At 43.0% G+C, this 19,563-nt stretch overlaps 1 protein-coding gene across 1 annotated transcript in view; it reads right to left on the reverse strand.

Annotated features, from left to right (window-relative positions):
• The window catches only part of LOC117551492 (regulating synaptic membrane exocytosis protein 1-like), a 35,660-nt gene extending 21,970 nt beyond the window's left edge, over positions 1-13,690 (reverse strand). The window contains exons 1-2 of the mRNA XM_034224410.1: positions 12,865-13,690; positions 9,509-9,583 (exon numbers count right to left, since the gene is read on the reverse strand). Coding sequence (XP_034080301.1) covers positions 9,509-9,583; positions 12,865-13,025 — 236 coding nt within the window. The 5' untranslated portion in view covers positions 13,026-13,690. The remainder of the gene's footprint in view (positions 1-9,508; positions 9,584-12,864) is intronic.
• Positions 13,691-19,563: the final 5,873 nt, after the last annotated feature.

Genomic DNA, 19,563 nt, shown 5'->3' on the forward strand with positions numbered 1-19,563 from the left:
TGGAGTGGACACTGAGCCGTGGCCAGCGGAACCAACATGGGGCTTAGGGAACACAAGAACGCATGCTCTATTGGCCCTAGTCCCGCAAGATCCAGGTGCTTTTTGAATCTACAGTCGCTCCTTTTTTTGCTTCATGCACCGCTAACAACTTTAAAGGTCCCATCATATGGTTTTCTGGTTATTACCCGTCCCCTTGTGTGTTATGTAGCTTTTTCTGCATGTAAACGGTCTGCAGAATCAGAAACCCTCAAAGTACACCCTGTAGCGAGTAGAACTCTAACACAGAAAAGACGTGTCTATGCTGCCCCAGAACGCCTCGTTGGAGATTTTTCTTGTTCCATTTTTTTCTTCCGGGGCCTATTGACGTCACTAAGTCCAAATATACCAATTGACACACAGCTATCGAACAATAGGCACACCCTCTGCCAGGGTGGACTCCCGAGCAGCTCAGGAGTCCACCCCACGAGGCTCCCGGAGTGGACAGTGTGAGGTGGATTTCCCGCTGTGTTTCCCTGGATGCCGGATATAGACTAATGGCGCATTTCCACTGCAGCGGGTAGCCCCGTTTAAGCGTCCTTAACCGTCCTCAAGCGGCCAGGCCAGTTTTTGGTGGCCTTTCCATATAGCCTAGTACCGGCTAGCGGGTACTTTTTCCCTCTTTTTCCGGCCTCATAAAATCGTGGTTCCCTCAGACCAGGACCAGGGCTGAACTAGTGACGTCAACACTCTCGACTGCTGATTGGTCAGAGAGAATCATCACAAGATCGCGCGCGAGTTCATCCCTAGCGTCGCATATATATTTAAAAGCAAGCTTGCAGCATTTTTATACACAGCATTTTGTAAACGGATGAGCTACAAAAATGGCTACGTCTAATAAGAAAAGCACACCGTGGTCGACCGAGGAGGTGACGACGTTCCTACATCTCATTGGGGATGATCAAATCCAGCGGGAGCTCGACGGAACAACTCGAAATGTGAACAAAAACAAAGCCGATTGCCCCGCCTACACTGCGTTGCTACCTCAGGTCCTAAACTGTAATGGCAATGCGCCACGGCCTCGGACGGCCAGCGAGGCAGCCCGAGGCCTGAGCGAGGACGCTTAGGGACGCTTAAACGGGGCTACCCCGTTGCAGTGGAAATGCGCCATAAGTGCCATCGTTAGCGGGACATTACGGAGCTCACGAGTCCGCCCCGCAAGGCTCCCGGAGCGGAAAGTATGAGGTGGATTTCCCGCTGTGTTCCCCTGGATGCTGGATATAGACCAGCGCGACACCGCGGACCACTAACCCACGCAGCAACCAGGAAACTACACCAGTAATCCACCTCACACTGTCCGCTCCTCGAGCCCCACAGGGCGGACCAGCGAGCCCTGCAACGTCCCGCCAACACGGCACCCAGACCCCACGCAGCATCCTCATCTGTTTGTCCTTACTGGTGTCATTTTCTGGTTGCTAACAAACGCCATTGTAAAACATAAACACTGATGTTCAGCTGTAAAGGTGGTTGACTAATCAGAACAGAGTGGGTGAGCTGACCAATCAGAGCACAGTGGGCTCATAGGAAGGGGGGGGGGGGGGCAGGAGCTCCAACAAGGCGTGTATACACATACTACTGTATACAAAGATGCTGTATGAGAAACCAATGTGATTTTGGAACATTGAACAATGTAAATCTATTCTAGTAGACCTCAACAATGGAATTATGATCAGTAGAAATGGCCAAGACATGGGACCTTTAATAGAAATTATAATAGCCCCGCCCCCAACGCTGTATCCAGTACTCCTTATACATCCATGCTGTATACTCCAAAGTGTGATCATAAAACGCTTGGTTCATATCAAAGTCAAGTAAAAAATGACCCATTACCACAGTTAATAAATAAGCATTACGCCCCATCCAGTAAAGATGGAACTCTCTCAAGCATACAGAAATGTAAGTGAGAGTCAGTCAAGTCCCTCCCCTGGTCCCAGCTGGAGCCGAGACCCATTGGAGGACCAGGATAACAGTGCATCCCTGAAGGAAATAAGGAAATGACTACTTGCCAATCCCAGGGGTCACTGAGGTTACTACGGGGCTTCTGGGCCATCGCCATGGAACCCTGCTTTCAGGAGACACCTGGCCAATCCTATTTAGTGATGTGAAGTGTAAACACCTTTACACTGCTGTACATCTGTGCTGCCTGGACAGGAGCATGGGGTTCACTGTGCATACATGGGGACGGACAAGACGGACAGGAGTATAATGTACGCTTGTGAGAAGTATTGACACAAAATTTGACCAAACCTACCAGTCAGGTGTTGTGGTGCTAAAGGCAAGCACATCTAAATCAATAGGGTTTCTGTTTCTGCTTGGTTTCTGTTATCGGTTAATTACAGTTTACAATATTTTTTTACCAGGAAAATCATTTCAACATTTAAATAACATCCTGTTTAGCGCATTTGAAGACCATTCCACGTGAATGGTCCGCATTACTTTCATATAACAGTTGGTGGCAAATACACTCATTAGCAGGTCATTAAGTCACTTCTTGTACATTGGTAGCTCATTTGAAAACATCTTTAAAAACCCAGAAGACAAACATTTTGGTGTAAAAGAAAAGCAGGAAAAGCAGATCATGCCTTTCAATCATTGAATTGGAATTGTAGCAGCCGCTTTTGAAATCTACCTGCCTATCAATTGTGGTAAACCTGATAAACACAGATTATTTCTCTCATTTCTCCAGGGGGTTAGGGTTAGGATAATTGTCTTGACCGGGACATATTGAACTGCACCAATTTCTTCCAGAAAGAAAAACACCCTGCTACTGCTACATTTATGTCAAGCTGTAAGTTATTGGTTGGTGTCCCAAAAAATAAATAGTAATGGAGGAAGTGGGACTTAGACCCCGTTTACGCGAGGACGATACGGGTTGTATCTGCATAGTTTCTCTTGCGTATAGCCCTTTCGTTAACACGAGGCCGTAACAAAACGATAGAAACAGACCCCGCAAACTATAACGGGTCCAAAGGTGGATAGATCTGCAAACGGAACGCTCTGGGGGGTCAAACGGCTCCGTGTGTAAGCCTCTATCTATACGATCATTTTCTGATAACGATGAAATAGCCCCGCCTCCCTCTCCCCACGTCTCCCTCTCCCCACGTCTCCTGCTCAGAGATCTGCTGCTGGGCTGTCAGAAGAGGGGGAGGAAAAGAGAGGCTCCGTTTATTATTCTTATATTATTATAAAGAGTCGTTATCGATTTGTTTTAAAGCTCAATAAATAACAAAGAAGACCTCTGACCGGCACTTTTCAAATTTTGTCCGGAAGATTTCAACTTTAACAGACAATTTTTTTTAACGGAAACTCTGCCACATGGTCCCCTCGTCCCTTGGAAGAGGCGGAGAGGTGGATGTTTTTCATCTGCTGGTGGACTACCGGAGAGATTTACAGCCGGAGCACACGCCGTCCACCCAAGCCCCCAGGAAGTGCGCCGGACTCAGATGAAAATATTTGTGGTGGCCAAACGGCGGTACTACACTTCCGTTTGGTTGCCAGGCCCGGAAACACTTTTTCCCATTGACTTACATGGGGAAAGAGTGGTCTGTAAATCGTTGGATAATTTTTTTTAAACTAAATAAACTACCCGGTATGAACACTTGTATAGCCCTTATTAAAAACATTCGTTCCTCAAGTTGTAAAAATGTGCTAATAACGTTATTCTGAGAGTTATTTCCCTCTGCATTATGAACGCGCATCTAACCCATGGGACCGCGCCGCCCGGCACGTTCAAGTTACGTGTTCAGCATGGTTCCGACCAATCAGAGCACACTGTGCTCACAGGGAGGGTGGGGGCTGGAGCTATTGGAGCTACAACGAGCCGTTAAAGGCAGAGAGTGAAATTCAGTGAATACACGTAGTTTACAGAGATGCTGTTTGAGAAACCAATGTGAGTTGCGTTTATCTTTACCCATGGATGCACAATAAGAACGGACCCATATCGTCTTACTGCCATCCCACGGAGCTGTAATAATGGATATATTGCACATGTTTACTGTAATTCATTATTATACTACATGGGCTGTATGATTAAATCTTTTACCGTAAATGTTGTATTAAATAAAGTTAATATTACCGACGTTATTAACGTCCCTGTAGCTTCGTATTGCACTAAGAAGCTTATTGCACTGTATATCAGGGTTTCCCACACATAGACTATACTTGGGCGGGCCGCCCAGGTATATTAACGGCCGCCCAAGTATATTTCGCGACCCGTTTAGGTTTTTTTTTTTCTTTTCTATTTTTAACTTGTGGACAATGATCCCTCGCTCCCTTGCTCTGATCTTGCCTCCTTCTGGCCTGTTAAGTGGCCTGCCTCACACAGGGTGACTGGCTGTCCACATGATGTGGCCTGCCGACATGGCCACTGTCATACAGATCATAAATCAAAGCCCTTGATTGGTCTCTGTGTGTCATTTAAGCTCGGGATAACCTCAGCTCAGGTGAGGTAAAGGACTCTCTGAGTGTTTAGATAGTTAACTTAGTCTAAGTTCTCAGTGGTTCTCAAACGGTGTGGTCATCATTTATGTAAACACATATTTCCATTTGAGAGGGTAGTGATTGGTCTAATATGGATAGTGAGGTGGGCTGAAGATCGGAATGCTGTGAGTTCAAATCCCGCCAGGAACACCACCACTAGTGTGCCCTTGAGTAAGGCACTTAGCCCTTAGTTACTCCAGGGAGAATGTCCCTGTAATCGGTCATTATAAGTCGCTTTGGATAAAAGCGTCAGCTAAATGAAATGTAATGTGATTAGTAAAATATACATGAATAAATAAATAAAAAGTTAACTAGGTGAAAAAAGGTAATATACACTTTTAAAACTTGTTGAGAGAAAACTAGTCTTTGCTGCTGCCTCAAAGAGGAGCAGGGGGAGAGGAGGGAGACAGGAGAGGCTGATTCAGGAGCACAGACACACTCACAACTATAAATGAACCAAAAATAAATTAATAAACAAGTTTCAGTGTTTTTTTTCATATTGGAAATGGTATGTTATTGGTTATGGCCATGATTTTATGATTATTGAAATGTATACAGTTCTGTTTAATATAGGTGTTTCCATATATCTAGTCTCTTTATTTTCCCCTCAAAATGCACCAGATTGATGCATTTAACTCCAAAATAAAAAATAAAATCTTACCGGGGGGGGGCATGCCCCTGGACCCCCCTATAGGATTTGAGGTCGACCCCCACTAAAAATCACATGGATAGGTTCCTAAATACATTTATAAATACATTTATTTTTTAAAATAGTAATCCATTTCCATATGTTCATGTGTGGGTAGTAGATTTAAACTATAGGGCTATCATTATGGGCCCTGCCTGTACCTGTTCGCTCTGCCATCGCGTGAAGGGTCTGCTAACAAGCGACCAACAGAAAGGTTAATGTTGTTGCACGTCACCTCAACGTTACAGGTGCGCATGCGCTATGAGCTCACATACGGGTACTTCTCAGGCATGTCGGGTAATCTGTGACGTTTCGCTCTCTCAAAAGTTGGGCCATTTTATCATCATGCGCCAATGAGCAACTCTCATAGGAATGAATGAGGCCCCGCCTCCCACGCTGTATCCAGTTCTTATTATACATCCATGCGTTCACCCCGCAGAATAAACAGAAGGGCAACCATGGCAACCATGCTCCGGGGTCTTCTTCGCTGCTTTTGGTGTATTTTGTGGCGGCAGCAGCGCCACATACAGGCCCGGCATATGTACTACAGCGTTTCCAGCGGGTCGAGCGGTCTCGTGTGAACGGACATGTTAAATGAATCAAATGCGTGTGAACGGAAGACTTTTTTGAAAACGCATACGGTGCGTAAACGCAAACGTTCCCGTGTAAATGGGGTCTAAATGAGTTGATTAAACTCCATGTGACACTGATATATTGAATGGTGGACCTTCAAGAGAACATATAAGAGTGCATTCAGGTACGCACGCTCGATAATAACACAGTGATATTATCATTTGAAAGCCTTGCATATAATGATTAACTACAGCTAAAGGATTACATGTTCCCCTACAGGCTCAGAAACCTCTACAACTATTGGGCTTATTTAAAACTCTCGGATGATGAACTCAATAGTACAATGGGTCATGTTTAGAACAAGGCCTTTTCTCTTGAGCGTTTACATCGACAGATCACCAGAAGTCCATTCTGCCGAACAACCTGGCAAACACTTAGCAGGAAGTGACCATCACCTGCCAGCTCTCCCTGCCCACTTTATTTCCTTCAGACATCTGTGAATAAATATTATGCCTTGAGAAATACACAACGATCAGCTCATGTCTGCCTTCCAGAGTTTCCCTGCGCTTTGTTGCATTTCACTTACTAAAATTAGTTCAGGAATGACCAGTGACGTTAAGAAATGTGGATTGGGTTAATTAAGTCCCAGCTATGAATGCTAACCATACATGCTCATAAAATTACCACGTTGGTATTTTATCAGCTAGAACAAGTCAATTCCAAGGATGCCAAATAATCTTAAATCTCTAGTTTAAAAGAAAGCAATCGATCTTGAATTACATTTGCATGTATCTTGTTGTCAGCTTTCCAGCTTACTTCCAGCTTAAACTTACTGACAAATTGCAACGGTTTCTCTATTGAAATAAAATAAGAAGGCTAACTCTATGTTCCTTTCACTCACTGGTTATACTGTGTGAGAGAATGAAAAATTCAGTTCAATAAGATAACTCTAAACCAACATTGTAAAGCTGTGTTCAGACTGGGGATGTCACAATAACAGAAATATACATTGCATTTAAATTAGCTGTCAAATGTACACACAATAAGTAAAATCTCATTAGTAGTTTACACAAATTCCAGAAAAGACTCCAAAAATTCTCATTTGATACCTTAACATGTTTAATTTAAATTTAGAATTCCATGTCATTCAAGATACACTCTCTTTTATTATTGTTTGCATTCTGGTAATTGTGAGAATAATAAACAGGTCATAATTCTCTCTCATATTTATTTTATATTTGGGTGAAAAAATCTCTTTCAAACTGTATTTATGATTTTTTCATTGGATAAAAGTGTCAGCACGATAACATATAATGTAATCTAATGTACCATAAATGATTTCTAGTGTGAATCAAACCCCCTTAACCCTAACCCTAACCATAATTAACCTATTTGTATTGGCTGCTTACATCTAAAGTTAATTAGCTCTCCTGTCGATTTCAAATCGGATTTGTTATTCGAATGTAGAATTAGCAGAAAAAATTGGGTGTGGAAGAGTTGAAAGTGAGTCCAATGTGGCCCTTTTTCTATTGGATGATATGACGCTGGTTGGTCTGGAGTCCTGACAAATCTAAGGGGACTTGTGAAAAACAAGAATGGTCATGTATTTAAAAGATATTTAGCTTTGACTTGATATCATAGTATCAGTTCTCCCTATTTAAGATAGACAGACCGTAGTGTTAGCAATGTGGGGGAACCAATGCAGAAAGTTCCAGTGAAAACCCAAGCTAACACTTTTTAACACACCATAGTTTCTGTCCAAAACAAAACATTAGAAATCATAAAATAGCCTCAAACAGTTCTCCTGTTTTATTGTGGTTTTCATTTAAATATCTGTCATGACATTATATTGTGAATGGACCCTGCAAAAGGCACAGTGATAAAATACTGACTGTGAATAATGTGGGGAATACTCACCGAAAAGGCATATAATGTTACAAACGGGGGCCATATTGTGGGATTCCTCAGAGAAGCAGATGTGCTCCAGCTGACTTACTCTGTAATCCCACCTCACTCTACTCTGATCCAACAAAACACACACACACACACACACACACACACACACACACACACACACACACACACCACACACACACTCCAACACACATTAAGTGCAGACATAAACAAGCTTTATCCTTTGATCATTGTGCGGCAGGAAAAAAGACATTACTGGCTGCAGAGGTCACTGCGAGCATAAACGCGCGGAAACTCGCATTTTGTAAGCCAGTGGGGACAGGGATGCTCCCATAACATCAAAGAGGGAAAGAGACGTCTTGTTCAAAAAAGGCTCCAATTCAGAAAACACCAACAAAATAACCAGGCTTTATACAAAGCGAGAGGGACCAAGCTGAGCTGTTACAAAGAAGGGCTCCTGATCAACCCATCAAGCATCCATCCCCACTAATTTGAGACAAGGTGGGAGTCAATATTTCAGTGTAAGCTAACCGCTAACCACCTGCCTCAGTATGATGCTAGTTGGAAGGCTTCGATAGAAAAGATCCATGATTTGCATGTTTACAGGAGAAAAGAGGTTGGCATCTCTGAAGCTGAAAGTATATTTCCCAATGTGAACTTGCAAATTAGAGTACACTTTTTTATAACAACTTCAATGTCAGTCAACATCACGGGTTGCTTCGATAACCTCATGATGCGTTATCGATATTATTGGTATAGTTTAACCAATATTCAAATGTTTCTGAGAAGTTACAGATTTTCTGTTTGGTCTGTCATCTACCATGGAATACTACAGTACTCAAGATTCTAAGTAGCCATAGTTAAAATATTATTGCTACAACATCTGGAGGATTAGCAGATTCAGATTGGTTTGTTGGAACAACTGGTTACAAACCACCATGTTGACTTTTGTAATAAGAGCTAGCTTGCAGCGCTTACTTAACGCCGACCTTAGGTTTTTTATCCATCCTGTTTGGATTTACCTTTCATATACTGAAAACTTTCCTATAGCTTGTCCACTTACACTATCTTTTCACAAGTTTAGTTACTTTAAAAACCCCTAGGTGATAGATATAATCCCTCCTACTGTCAAAAACGGTCTAGTCCTAACAGGCTATTATTGTAATCTGATGCAAAGGGGTGGAAAACGTGACTAGTCTGGTAGGCGACCAATTCAGCCAACAGCCAGCAAACTAGCTTACAGAGCGATTGTGAGTAGGGTTAGGGTTAAGTCTCCACCCCCATGTGGAAAAACCAAGCTTTTGTTTAGCCTTATGTGATGCGTCACACTTGCCACTTTTTATACAAGCTAACGTCAAACTACTATATTAACTGAATGTTTGCCTTAATCCAAATATTAACCCTACAGAAGATCTGATGCATAAATGTTACTTTTTTCTTCTTTTGTTGTGATCATGTAGGAACAAACTAGGGCAAGAAAGTTGGTAAATATCAAAAAGTGTAGGTGAGGTGCCTTTGCAATGCCATTCAACGACCATACAAATGCCATCATAAAGGCTTAACTCACGCTTGCATAAGAAAGCATCAGAACAACAGTTTGTCTTTTATACTGTTGACTCATCCAAGGTGTAAAATAGCTTTCACAACAAAACATGAATGTGAGGCAAAAAAAAAACAGACTGCCAGCTCCTGATTGCCGGCTGTTTTTGGACCACTCAGGCAGAAGTAAGTAAAAGTGACGCAAAAGCATCTATTTCATTTCTTTTTAAAGTCCAAGTAAACAAAAAAATTGGTCGAAAAATATCTGTTGCCACTCACCGGACATCATTTTGTTGCGGAGGTTTCTTCTGCCCAACCAGGTTCACCGTTCTTGCTTGGATAGGCTTCTCTTCTCTGAAACACAGGAAATGAGGAAGACATTACTTATTATGAATTGTGTCATTCGGTTAGAAACGCATAGCAGCCTAGTACAGATAGTTTTCTGAGTTCCAACCAAACAAACCCAAAAAAAAAAAAAAATCTTATTGCCGCGCCAAAGATATACCTAAAGGCGTCGATGGCCAGCTTTTGACAACAATGACACGCTTTCAATATGTCCGCTCACACATTCACGATGTGATTCCAAACCATCTCATCCATAAACATGAACAGTGTTCTCTGATCCGTCAGATCACAGAGGAAACTCGAGAGAAAAATCCCCGCCAACACCCACGCTTTCTAAAGCATACATGTCTTTTCATCGTCAACACTGTAGGTGCCCCTCTGATTGTGAGACACTTTATGCGCAACAGGACCGGTGATATCTCTTTGCTTCTTAAGGATTCTCACCACCCGCTGCATTGTTATGCTATTTTTAAAATAAGTAGTGATTGAGGTAGATGGGACGTCCTCGGATTACTCTGGGAAAGTGCGCTGCCTATTTCCAAATTGCATACTTATATTGTGATTCATGTATGTGTTCCAACATTTAAGGATCCATTGGTTTTCATTTACTTTCTTGAATTGAATGAAAATGAAAGGAAGCCAATGAAAGACAGAATAAAATACATTCACATTTCTTAAATACTACAGCATGGTTGACAAAATGACCACAGACGCACCATTTATATTCTTCGGATTGCTAACAGCACCAATACTGGCCTCAACAAAAACAAGCATGTTTTATACACTATCTTTAAATACAATTGTGTTTCCGTTATCAGTCCCAGTCATTCATATCAGGTTAGGGTTAGGTTAGGGTAACGGCCCCGTCCACACTACAGCTTCAAGAAAAGCTTGGAGCTGGGCGTGTCTGAAGCTCAACCAACAACCAATCACATGAATCTCCCGCCCCTGACACACAAGCAGCGGTTTGATTGGCTAGAGCTTGTACTGGCATATGATTTGATTGGCTGACGCTTCCACCGAAAGCTTCAGAAGCTTCAAAAGTTGAACATTGCTCAACTTTTGCAGCCTGAAACGCCAGGAAAGCTCCGCTCTGCTTCCCACAATGCAGTTCGGCGAAAAGTGACGTCACCCCATTCAAAGTGAATGGGCAGAAGCGTTGGAAGCTTCTTCCAACGCCGCTGTGTGGACGGGCCGTAAGGGTCCGCTGTGTATGACCAATTCCTTGGCTTCTGTTACCTTGTATACACAAATATCCCAATCACACAAAGATGTATTGTACAGATAGCACAGGTATAGGTTTTTCCAGCAGGATTTTGCATACCGTAATGTTACTTCTGAAACAATACTGATATTGTTGAATCCTTGCTATGCATTGTAGATAGATTAGCTAAAATATCTAAAATATAGGAAATATAGGGAGTATAATTGCACATCTATAGTCAATAGATGCGAAAAACACCACGCACCTTACATTTTTCATCCACTTAAGCTTTAACAATGGATATCAATGTGTTTCCTGTGTATTTATCACGGACTGAGACACATTCAGCACATGATATTACCTTCAAAAAGAGGGTGCTGACATTTACTATCACAGTGAAATCTAAATAAATTATACATTTGACTTATTAAGGCTAATGCTGACATGAGGTGATTGTAAGACAATGCCAGAATTCACTTCCATTGAGCTAATAGTTTAATCAGTGAAGTAAGAAGTGGCTATGAAAAGCAACACATCTGACGGTAAGTGTATTTAAAAATGCTCATAAGAGTAGTTTATTCCCTGCCTCTCTGCATTACAACCCACACTGCCCTACTGCTAGTACACTCACCATGAATGTATTAGTCAACCAGTGCAAAGCTTTTCAGTGCAGTTCGTAAAGGCACACACACACACACACACACACACACACACACACACTGCTCTGCTACAGCGATCTCAATCCAAGTAGTGATGAGGGGAAACGATGCTGAAGCAAATATAGGTTAAGACATGTATGTGCTGACAGCCTGCCTTCTGTGCAGCCGCTGATATGAATGAATCCACGACTGCTGATAAACTACTGAAAATGATGCATAGCCACTTAGCCGGAATATATAGCCGGAGCCATGTATTGGACATTTCCTTCTTTAGATGCAATGAATCGATCTTCCGTTCCAGCGCTGGGCTACCAGTCCGCACAGAGGGCTTAAAATAGAACAGGGACGTAAAGCTTGAGGAGCGCCTCGCTTAGGTGGGTCGGTCTATCTTTCTCGTGCAGCTTCACGCACACCATGCCGAAAACGTGAGAAAAGGCATCGTTTTAACTTGGGGGGGGGGGGGGGGTGGATTTCTACACCGATTACAGTGATGGTAGAGAAAAAGGAGAAGGAGGGGGGGGGGGGTGCACACAGTGAACATACAGTAAGTCACTCCTGATTCAGAATGACATTACACAGGCACCTTTCCTCACACTGTTACAGGCCCTACTGGTTCTATAACAGCCTGTGCAATGTGTGTGTTGCAAGAGCACTGGCCTACATACAGTGCATACGGCTGGGAAAGGCTCAACCGCACCCCAGAGCTGGGAACAGCAGCTGTTGAGATGGATGCTCACAGAGAAAACCAACAGAGAGGGGCTTTTACTTTTACTACACTCAACGCCAGGGAGGCTTCTGCCATTTCCTGCTGCATCTATAAATGAAATAAAAGTCAATCAGCCACTTGATGTTAGGGAGACAAGTTCTCATGAGAAATAAGACCTTGTTTTTTCATCTGAGTGGAGCATGATGCTGCTGATGATGATGGTGTGGTGACACACCCCTTCATCCTCCCACCAACTCTTCTTCTCTCTCCTGAGCAAAGTTACACATGCCCCCCACACCCCCCCCCCCCAAACAACTACAGGGCTGAGTGAGGAGTGGAGGGACCCAGATGATGTAGGAACAAACACAACACAAACACACAACACACGTACACACAATCACACACACACACACACACACACTCCCACACACACCACACAAACCATCACACACACACAACAATGCTTGCCACATGCTGAAAAACAATGAAGAAGGGACCCTGAGGTTGACAACGGAAATAATAGGAAATCAAGCCAAGTCTCTTCTCTTTGAGAGAGAGAGAGAGAGAGCAGGAGAGAGAGAGAGAGAGAGAGCGAGAGAGAGCAAGAGAGACGGAGAGAGAGAGAGAGAGAGGCTCTCTTCTCTCTCTCTCTCTCTCTCTCTCTCTCTCTCTCTCTCTCTCTCTCTCTCTCTCTCTCTCTCTCTCTCTCTCTTTCTCTTACTTTAACATGGCATCCTCCTTCGCCTCCTCCTCCCGTTGCCGAGCCAGCACAGCCATGATGATCTTCCTCTCGTCCTCCGTCAGATGGCTCAGGTCCGGTTCCGGGATGGCCGGGGCGACGGGTGGGCGAGGGGCGCCCCGAGGCCCCACCGAGGCGAACATCTTCCCCACCACCACTTTCCTCCCCTCCCTCCTCCTCCTCTTCCTCCCTTTCGCCTCCTCGCCTCGGTCGGGATCACGGAGAGAAAACCCGCTTGCGGAGCCCACGGATCACGACATGGCCCACGGACAAAGCGGCGGTTGGAGCGACTGATGCGGAGTTCCCATGGCGGCGGCGGGGGGCACCCAGGGCGGCGGCGGGAGCAGCAATGTGTCGCTGCTAGCTGCGGTAGTAGTAGTAGCAGCGGTGACGGTGATTGTAGCACTTCGGTTCCCGGTTTTCAGCCTCTCCTTCTCCCTCTCGCTGCTCCGCTGTCTTCGCCCCCCACCCCCTCCCCACCGCCCGCCTCTCCCCTCCACCACCTCGGTTTCACGGGGAGTACATATCTCCAGCAGTCGGTCGGGATGATGGCACACGGGAGTGGGATGTCGCTTCCTTCCTTCAGGTCGGGCAGAGAGGGGGGGCCCGGCTGAGTCTGCTGCTGGCTGCTGGGCGAGGCGGACTCTTCTGGTTGTGCAGCCGCCGCTGATGCTGATGCTGCTGTCAGGGAGACAGAACCGTCAATGGGACCGCAGCCCCTCAAGCGCGTTCACTTCTCCTGCGGCGGGAGCGCGCAGCTCTCATTTGAGAATGGGGGGCTCCACTCACCGTTCAGATGCGCGCTCACGCCAACATAGCACACTGAGAAAATAAATGGTTCATCAAGAGTGCATTGTGGGTGTTGTAGGACCATACCTCGAATGAAGCATCTTTTATGTATTCATTATGAATATAAAACAAATGGATTATAATTAAAGGTTACTATAACATTATGCCGACAGTATTGTTTGCTCTCTTAAAGTGGTATAACACTTTAAAATCTGCTGACTTAACATCTTGAAAATGAAATGACTTAACAGAAATGTATTTAAATGACATTACTGTAATTGACAATACTATACCTCTTGATATATGGGGGTGGATCTGCCATGTTTAGGGGCTAAACCCCCTAAAACGTAACAAAATCATATGTATCACTTCGTCTAAATCCTTACTTTTTGTAGTTGGAACTACATAAGTTCACACGAAAATGTAATAACAGAATAACAGATAATAATGTGGGTTTATGCTTTAATTGGCATTCAAGCATGCAGTAAAAAAGGAAAATGAGGTTCAGTTTATAAAATGACTCTCCTGAATCTCCTTACATCTATGGCATACATTTTCTAACCACCCCCTTCAACTTTCTTTATACATTTTTACATTCATATTTAGGAGCGACAATTAAATTATAGGGAAATGAATGGAATTGTAACCTTTAAAAAAGAATGCAATCAATTGTATAGTGTTTAGTTTAACCATTATTTCAGTAAGTCAATGAGCAATCAACCAAATGTCTAAAGAGCCATTTTCCAGTAGTGTATCTGAAACCATTCACAGTATGAGTGTTTGCACCCTCCTCTTCCTCCTCCTCCCTCCCACCACTCATTGCGTGTGAGAATGACGCGCATCCCCTTTTCTTTTTTTTCCCCTCACCCTCCCTCCCTCTCTCTCTCCCTCTCTCTCTCTCTCTCTCTCCTCTCTCTCTCTCTCTCCCACCTCTTCCTTCTGTCCTTCCTTTGTATCCATCCTTCCAGCATTTCCAGCTCACACACACATTCTCTCACACACACACACACTGCTTCCCCATGCTGAAAAACAATCAGAATGGAGCCCGAGGTTTACCACATACATGTATGGCTGGTGACATTTACAGTATGTGAATGCCATTTGAATTATAGGCTGTGTGAACATCAGTATTAAAATACATGACAAAGTATACACCGCATAAGCTAGAGACATGATAATTAATTGTGTCACATTAATCTAAAAATTAGTAACACATTTGCTTTATTGGAGTATTTTTAGAAACAGAATTGGGGAAAAACTGATATCTGAAATATCTAAGAATTACTGAAGAAAGAAATTTGATTATGCATTATTTTTTCTGAAATCTGAAGGGTCAGAGAGTTGCGAAGTCCTTCCCCTTCCAGGGGACCTCCATGGGACCTTATTTTGGAAAAATTATGTATTGAAGTCAATGGAGAGAGAAAGATTCTCTTTCGATCCCATTTGAATTGTGCCACAAATTACACATATGATGTTTGTCAATTTAAAAGATAATTTTGCAAGTCAAAAAAATATATATGTGTCGTAAAACTGTGAAGCAAGTAACACATTTGTTTGTGTGAAACGCTCAATGAACTACATCTTTAGATCTTTACATCTGCATTCATCAAATTAGAAGGAAAACAATATTGAAAAATACAAATTTCAGTATTCTGAGGCTCTGAGCCCCATTTATTTTCCTCACAGACGGCAACAAAAGTCCGAAATTATACGATTTAAAATAAAAGCAATAACTGTGGCTTGATATTGAGTAAGAACATGTTTTTATGAACCACACAGCTTCCGGTCTTCCACGACCCGACCGGAGAAAAAGACGTGCTGCAGGCACGAAACACATTACCAGTAGAAATACATTGCTTTTAAAATCGTGCTGTGCAACACGAAAAAAAGGGGAAAATCGTGTTGGTGAACACGAATCAATAGATTAAAAATTGTGTTGGTGAACACGAAATGCCATGAGACTGCGTTGCCTAAAACACATACTACATACAACTTATGGTACATGCAACATTTGTTTTGTGTGGTACTGTGTCATTCTGAATCGAGCCTGGATCATTATTGGAGGAGTTAAACCGTGCATGTAAAGCACTGTCAAAATAATGATTGACTGTCTACAGATGCCCCTGGACACTGATGAGGACCACTCCTATAACAACCTGCATGTGCCATCCGACCTCTGCAGCTCACACAGAATGCAGCGGCTCGTCTGGTCTTCAACCTTCCTAAATTTTCCCACACCACTCCGCTCCTCCGCTCCCTTCACTGGCTTCCGGTAACTGCTAGAATCCACTTCAAGACACTGGTACTTGCTTACCATGCTGCGAATGGATCTGGCCCTTCGTACATCCAGGACGTGGTTAAACCGTACACCCCAGCGCGTGCACTCCGCTCTGCATCAGCCAAACGACTCGCTGCACCCTCGCTGCGAGGGGGACCCAAGTTCCCATCAGCAAAAACACGTGGGTTTGCTATCCTGGCTCCAAGATGTGGAATGAGCTCCCCATTGACATCAGGACAGCAGATAGCTTGCACATCTTCCGGCGCAGACTGAAAACTCATCTCTTTCGACTCCACTTCGAGCGATAGAATTTTTAACAAAGCACTTATATACTAATAAAGGACTGGCTTACCTAAAGCCAGTTGAGTAGCACTTGAAATGTTTGGCTCTATGAAACCTGATGTACTTATATGATTCTGTTTTCTTCAAGGTTGTGTCTTCCTGGTCGAATGTACTTATTGTAAGTCGCTTTGGATAACAGTGTCAGCTAAATGCAATGTAATGTAATGTAATGTAACAAGAGGCCTTACAGCTTCCTTCCGAAAGAGTCGGTTAGTGAATGGACACATTAAAGTGTACAACCCCTGATGCATGTGATTTTATAATATTACATATGACTTCTTTATACCATCTTGTCTTATCAGTGAGATGGAACTTTGTTCTCATGACCTCGCCAAGAACATGAGTGAGAAAGCGCATCAAAGGCTGAAGGACTTGTGAAAGATTCCGAGGAGTTTTTAAATAGGCTTTAAACTCCTGCAGGTCAATATTTTTTTAAGTTGACCAGCTCTGATTTTCCATATGATGTTCTGTTCAATAAATGTTCATTGAGGAAAACAGTATCAGTGTCTTATTTTATATACATCACAGTGAATGCTGAACTTGCCGGACCATATACTGTAGTTGAAAGTACACAATGAAACACTGGCTTGCTTGTATCAAATCAATACAATTCCCCCGGAACCTGCGGTCTTCAGACTCTGGCTCCCCGCACCAACCTGCGATCCTTCGGGGACAGAGCCTTCAGTGTGGCAGCCCCCACTCTCTGGAACGCTCTCCCTGCGGAGATCTGCAACATCCCCACGCTTGACGCCTTCAAAAGGGCCCTCAAGTCCCATCTGTCTGCCAAGCGACCTTGGGTCTCATGAAAGGCGCTATATATATCTTATTATTAATACATCATTGGAACGGTACCTCCAGTATGCCTACATGACAAGCATTTTTATAATATACAGTAAACATATCTTTGACTTATTGCAAAATTATAAAATGAAATTCACCCCTGCTGTCATTCTGGCTTTCACTGTTCAAATGAGATGTCAACTATCAAAATGGGATAAGGGGTTCCAAGGGGTTCTCAAACGGATAGGTTATTAATTTATTTGCCTAATAGTTGCTTGCTCAGCCACCGTAGGCGGCGTAGTAGGGGGCGTGTCGTGTAGTGTCGTCAATTCGCTTTTCATCTGCCATGCCTCTGCCATGCCTCTCAGCCACCGTAGTGTCGTGTCAGGTGGGTGTGTCGTGTACCGTCGTGTACCGTCGTGTACTGTCCGCGACCGCAGCTAGACCATATTGCAGTGACGCATCCTAAAACCCGGAAGTAAGTTAGCATTTTTAGCACTTCCGGTTCCTTTGTCCAAAAGCAATGCATTTTCTCCATAGGGTTTTGGAAAATAGCTCGAAATAAGGTCTGTGGTTGACACAAATTCTATTTGTGAAAATACAAACACAGGTGGAAGGCTGAGGTTGCTGCAGCAGGCCAGGATCAGAATCAGAGAGTGAACCTCCCAGCTGGGCAAGCCTTTATGCCTTCTTGTATTTTCACAAATAGAATAAAGGTTTCACAAATCTCAAACTGTGTTATAAAGAATCTTTAGCCTCTGTGGGATAATCCAGTCCAGATTTGATGAGTCTAGGTATAGTAGTTTCAGATCAGGACCTGGTCTAATGTGGTCAGGATGTAAAACAAGCACTGAAATCTCCCTTGTTTGTATTTTCACAAATAGAATTAAGGTTTCACAAATCTCAAACTGGGTTATATAGAATCTTTAGACTCTCTGGGATAATCCAGTCCAAATAAATCGGCTATGCAGCGATTTAAGAGGTTAAAACATGGAGGATTGTTCGCTCAGCGCTGTAAATTAAATGTCCCTTAACTTTCCCCTTAACTGCCGAATCGGATGCTCTGAATCGGAAGCCAACTTCAGCGTCGTGAGGTGAGCTAACGTTACATTTTTGTCCATGTCACGGTGAAATGTAAATGATGGGTAGTGACTGTATCGCCGTTTTAGAGATGGCGCTGCTGAAAAGACCGCAACATAAGTAAAGATAATGAATTAAAACCTGTGTGGCTTATATGATAAGTCTAATTAGTACAAGCAGGGCAGCATAACTTTTCACCATGTAACTAAAGATTGTAGTCAGGGAAATCAGTTTGACATATTGAACTAATAACAAATCACCTCTGGCTGGCAGAGAACTCTCTGCTCCTTCTCTTGGACGTAAAATCACATGTACTGTATACATTTTACATTTATATTCAATTTAATATTCCATCCCTCACATACTTTTGTATATATAATAACTTGTTGTGCTGTTGTAACACAAACATTTCCCAAATTGGGATCAATACAGTAATATCTTATCTTAATTAATTAAGAAATATACCTATTATAATTAGTGTAGCAGCTGACACCTATTTTCAATATGGATTAATCTACCATTTATTTCTTTAGTTCAATTTTGATCTATAAAAATGTCAAAATAGTGAAAATGTTCACGAGACTTATCAAAGTGCAAAGTTATATCTTTAGATGTTTTGTTTTAGCCTATGTACCGTATGTCTTAATGCTCTTCCATGAAACTAATATGTTATATCTTCCCAACAGACGAGCTGACAGGAAACCTAACACTCTTACAACCACAACATTGCAAAGGCGAGTAAATGTAAATGAAAAATGATTCACAATTTCTTAATTTCTTCTTCTTTCTTGCAGTGAGGTGAAGCTGACCTTGCACTTGGTGCCAGTAAGGATGTTCCTCACCAACACGCTCTCACTCCATAATCGTCCAGGAGCGACGTTTGGTCAGTGTCCGTGGCGTGCAGTTGTGACGCTCCTAGGCTTCTATAGCTTTATAGCATCCTAGTTTTGTATTTAGTTTCTAGATTTGTAAACAAATCCAGAACCTTTGAAATATGTTATTGAAAAAAGACCAAGAATAATATAAACTGTACCATGTGTCCTTTTGTGTCCTTCTGTAGTTCATTTGTGGTTTGTCTTGTCTCACCCCGGCTGATATATCACAAAATCCACTGTTTAAATTGTTCCCTATATTGCCCCTATGCCCCTGTAAGGTGTCCTTGGGTGTTATGAAAGGCGGCCCCCCAAAATAAATGTATTATTATTATTAAGAAGAACAACTTGGTGTGGTGTGGAGGGGATGTAGGAAGCATGAGCAGGTGGGGAGAGATGGGGCTTAAAAGTTCAAGGTTATTTGTTTTAAATGTGTCTTGGAGATAAGGACCAGCTGCACACAATAAAATACAGTATAACACAAAACCAATAAGACACACGGTGACACATGGCACACCAACAATCAATCATCGTCCAGCC

This window comes from Gymnodraco acuticeps, unplaced genomic scaffold, assembly GCF_902827175.1.
Source record: "Gymnodraco acuticeps unplaced genomic scaffold, fGymAcu1.1, whole genome shotgun sequence".
Lineage (NCBI taxonomy): Eukaryota > Metazoa > Chordata > Actinopteri > Perciformes > Bathydraconidae > Gymnodraco > Gymnodraco acuticeps.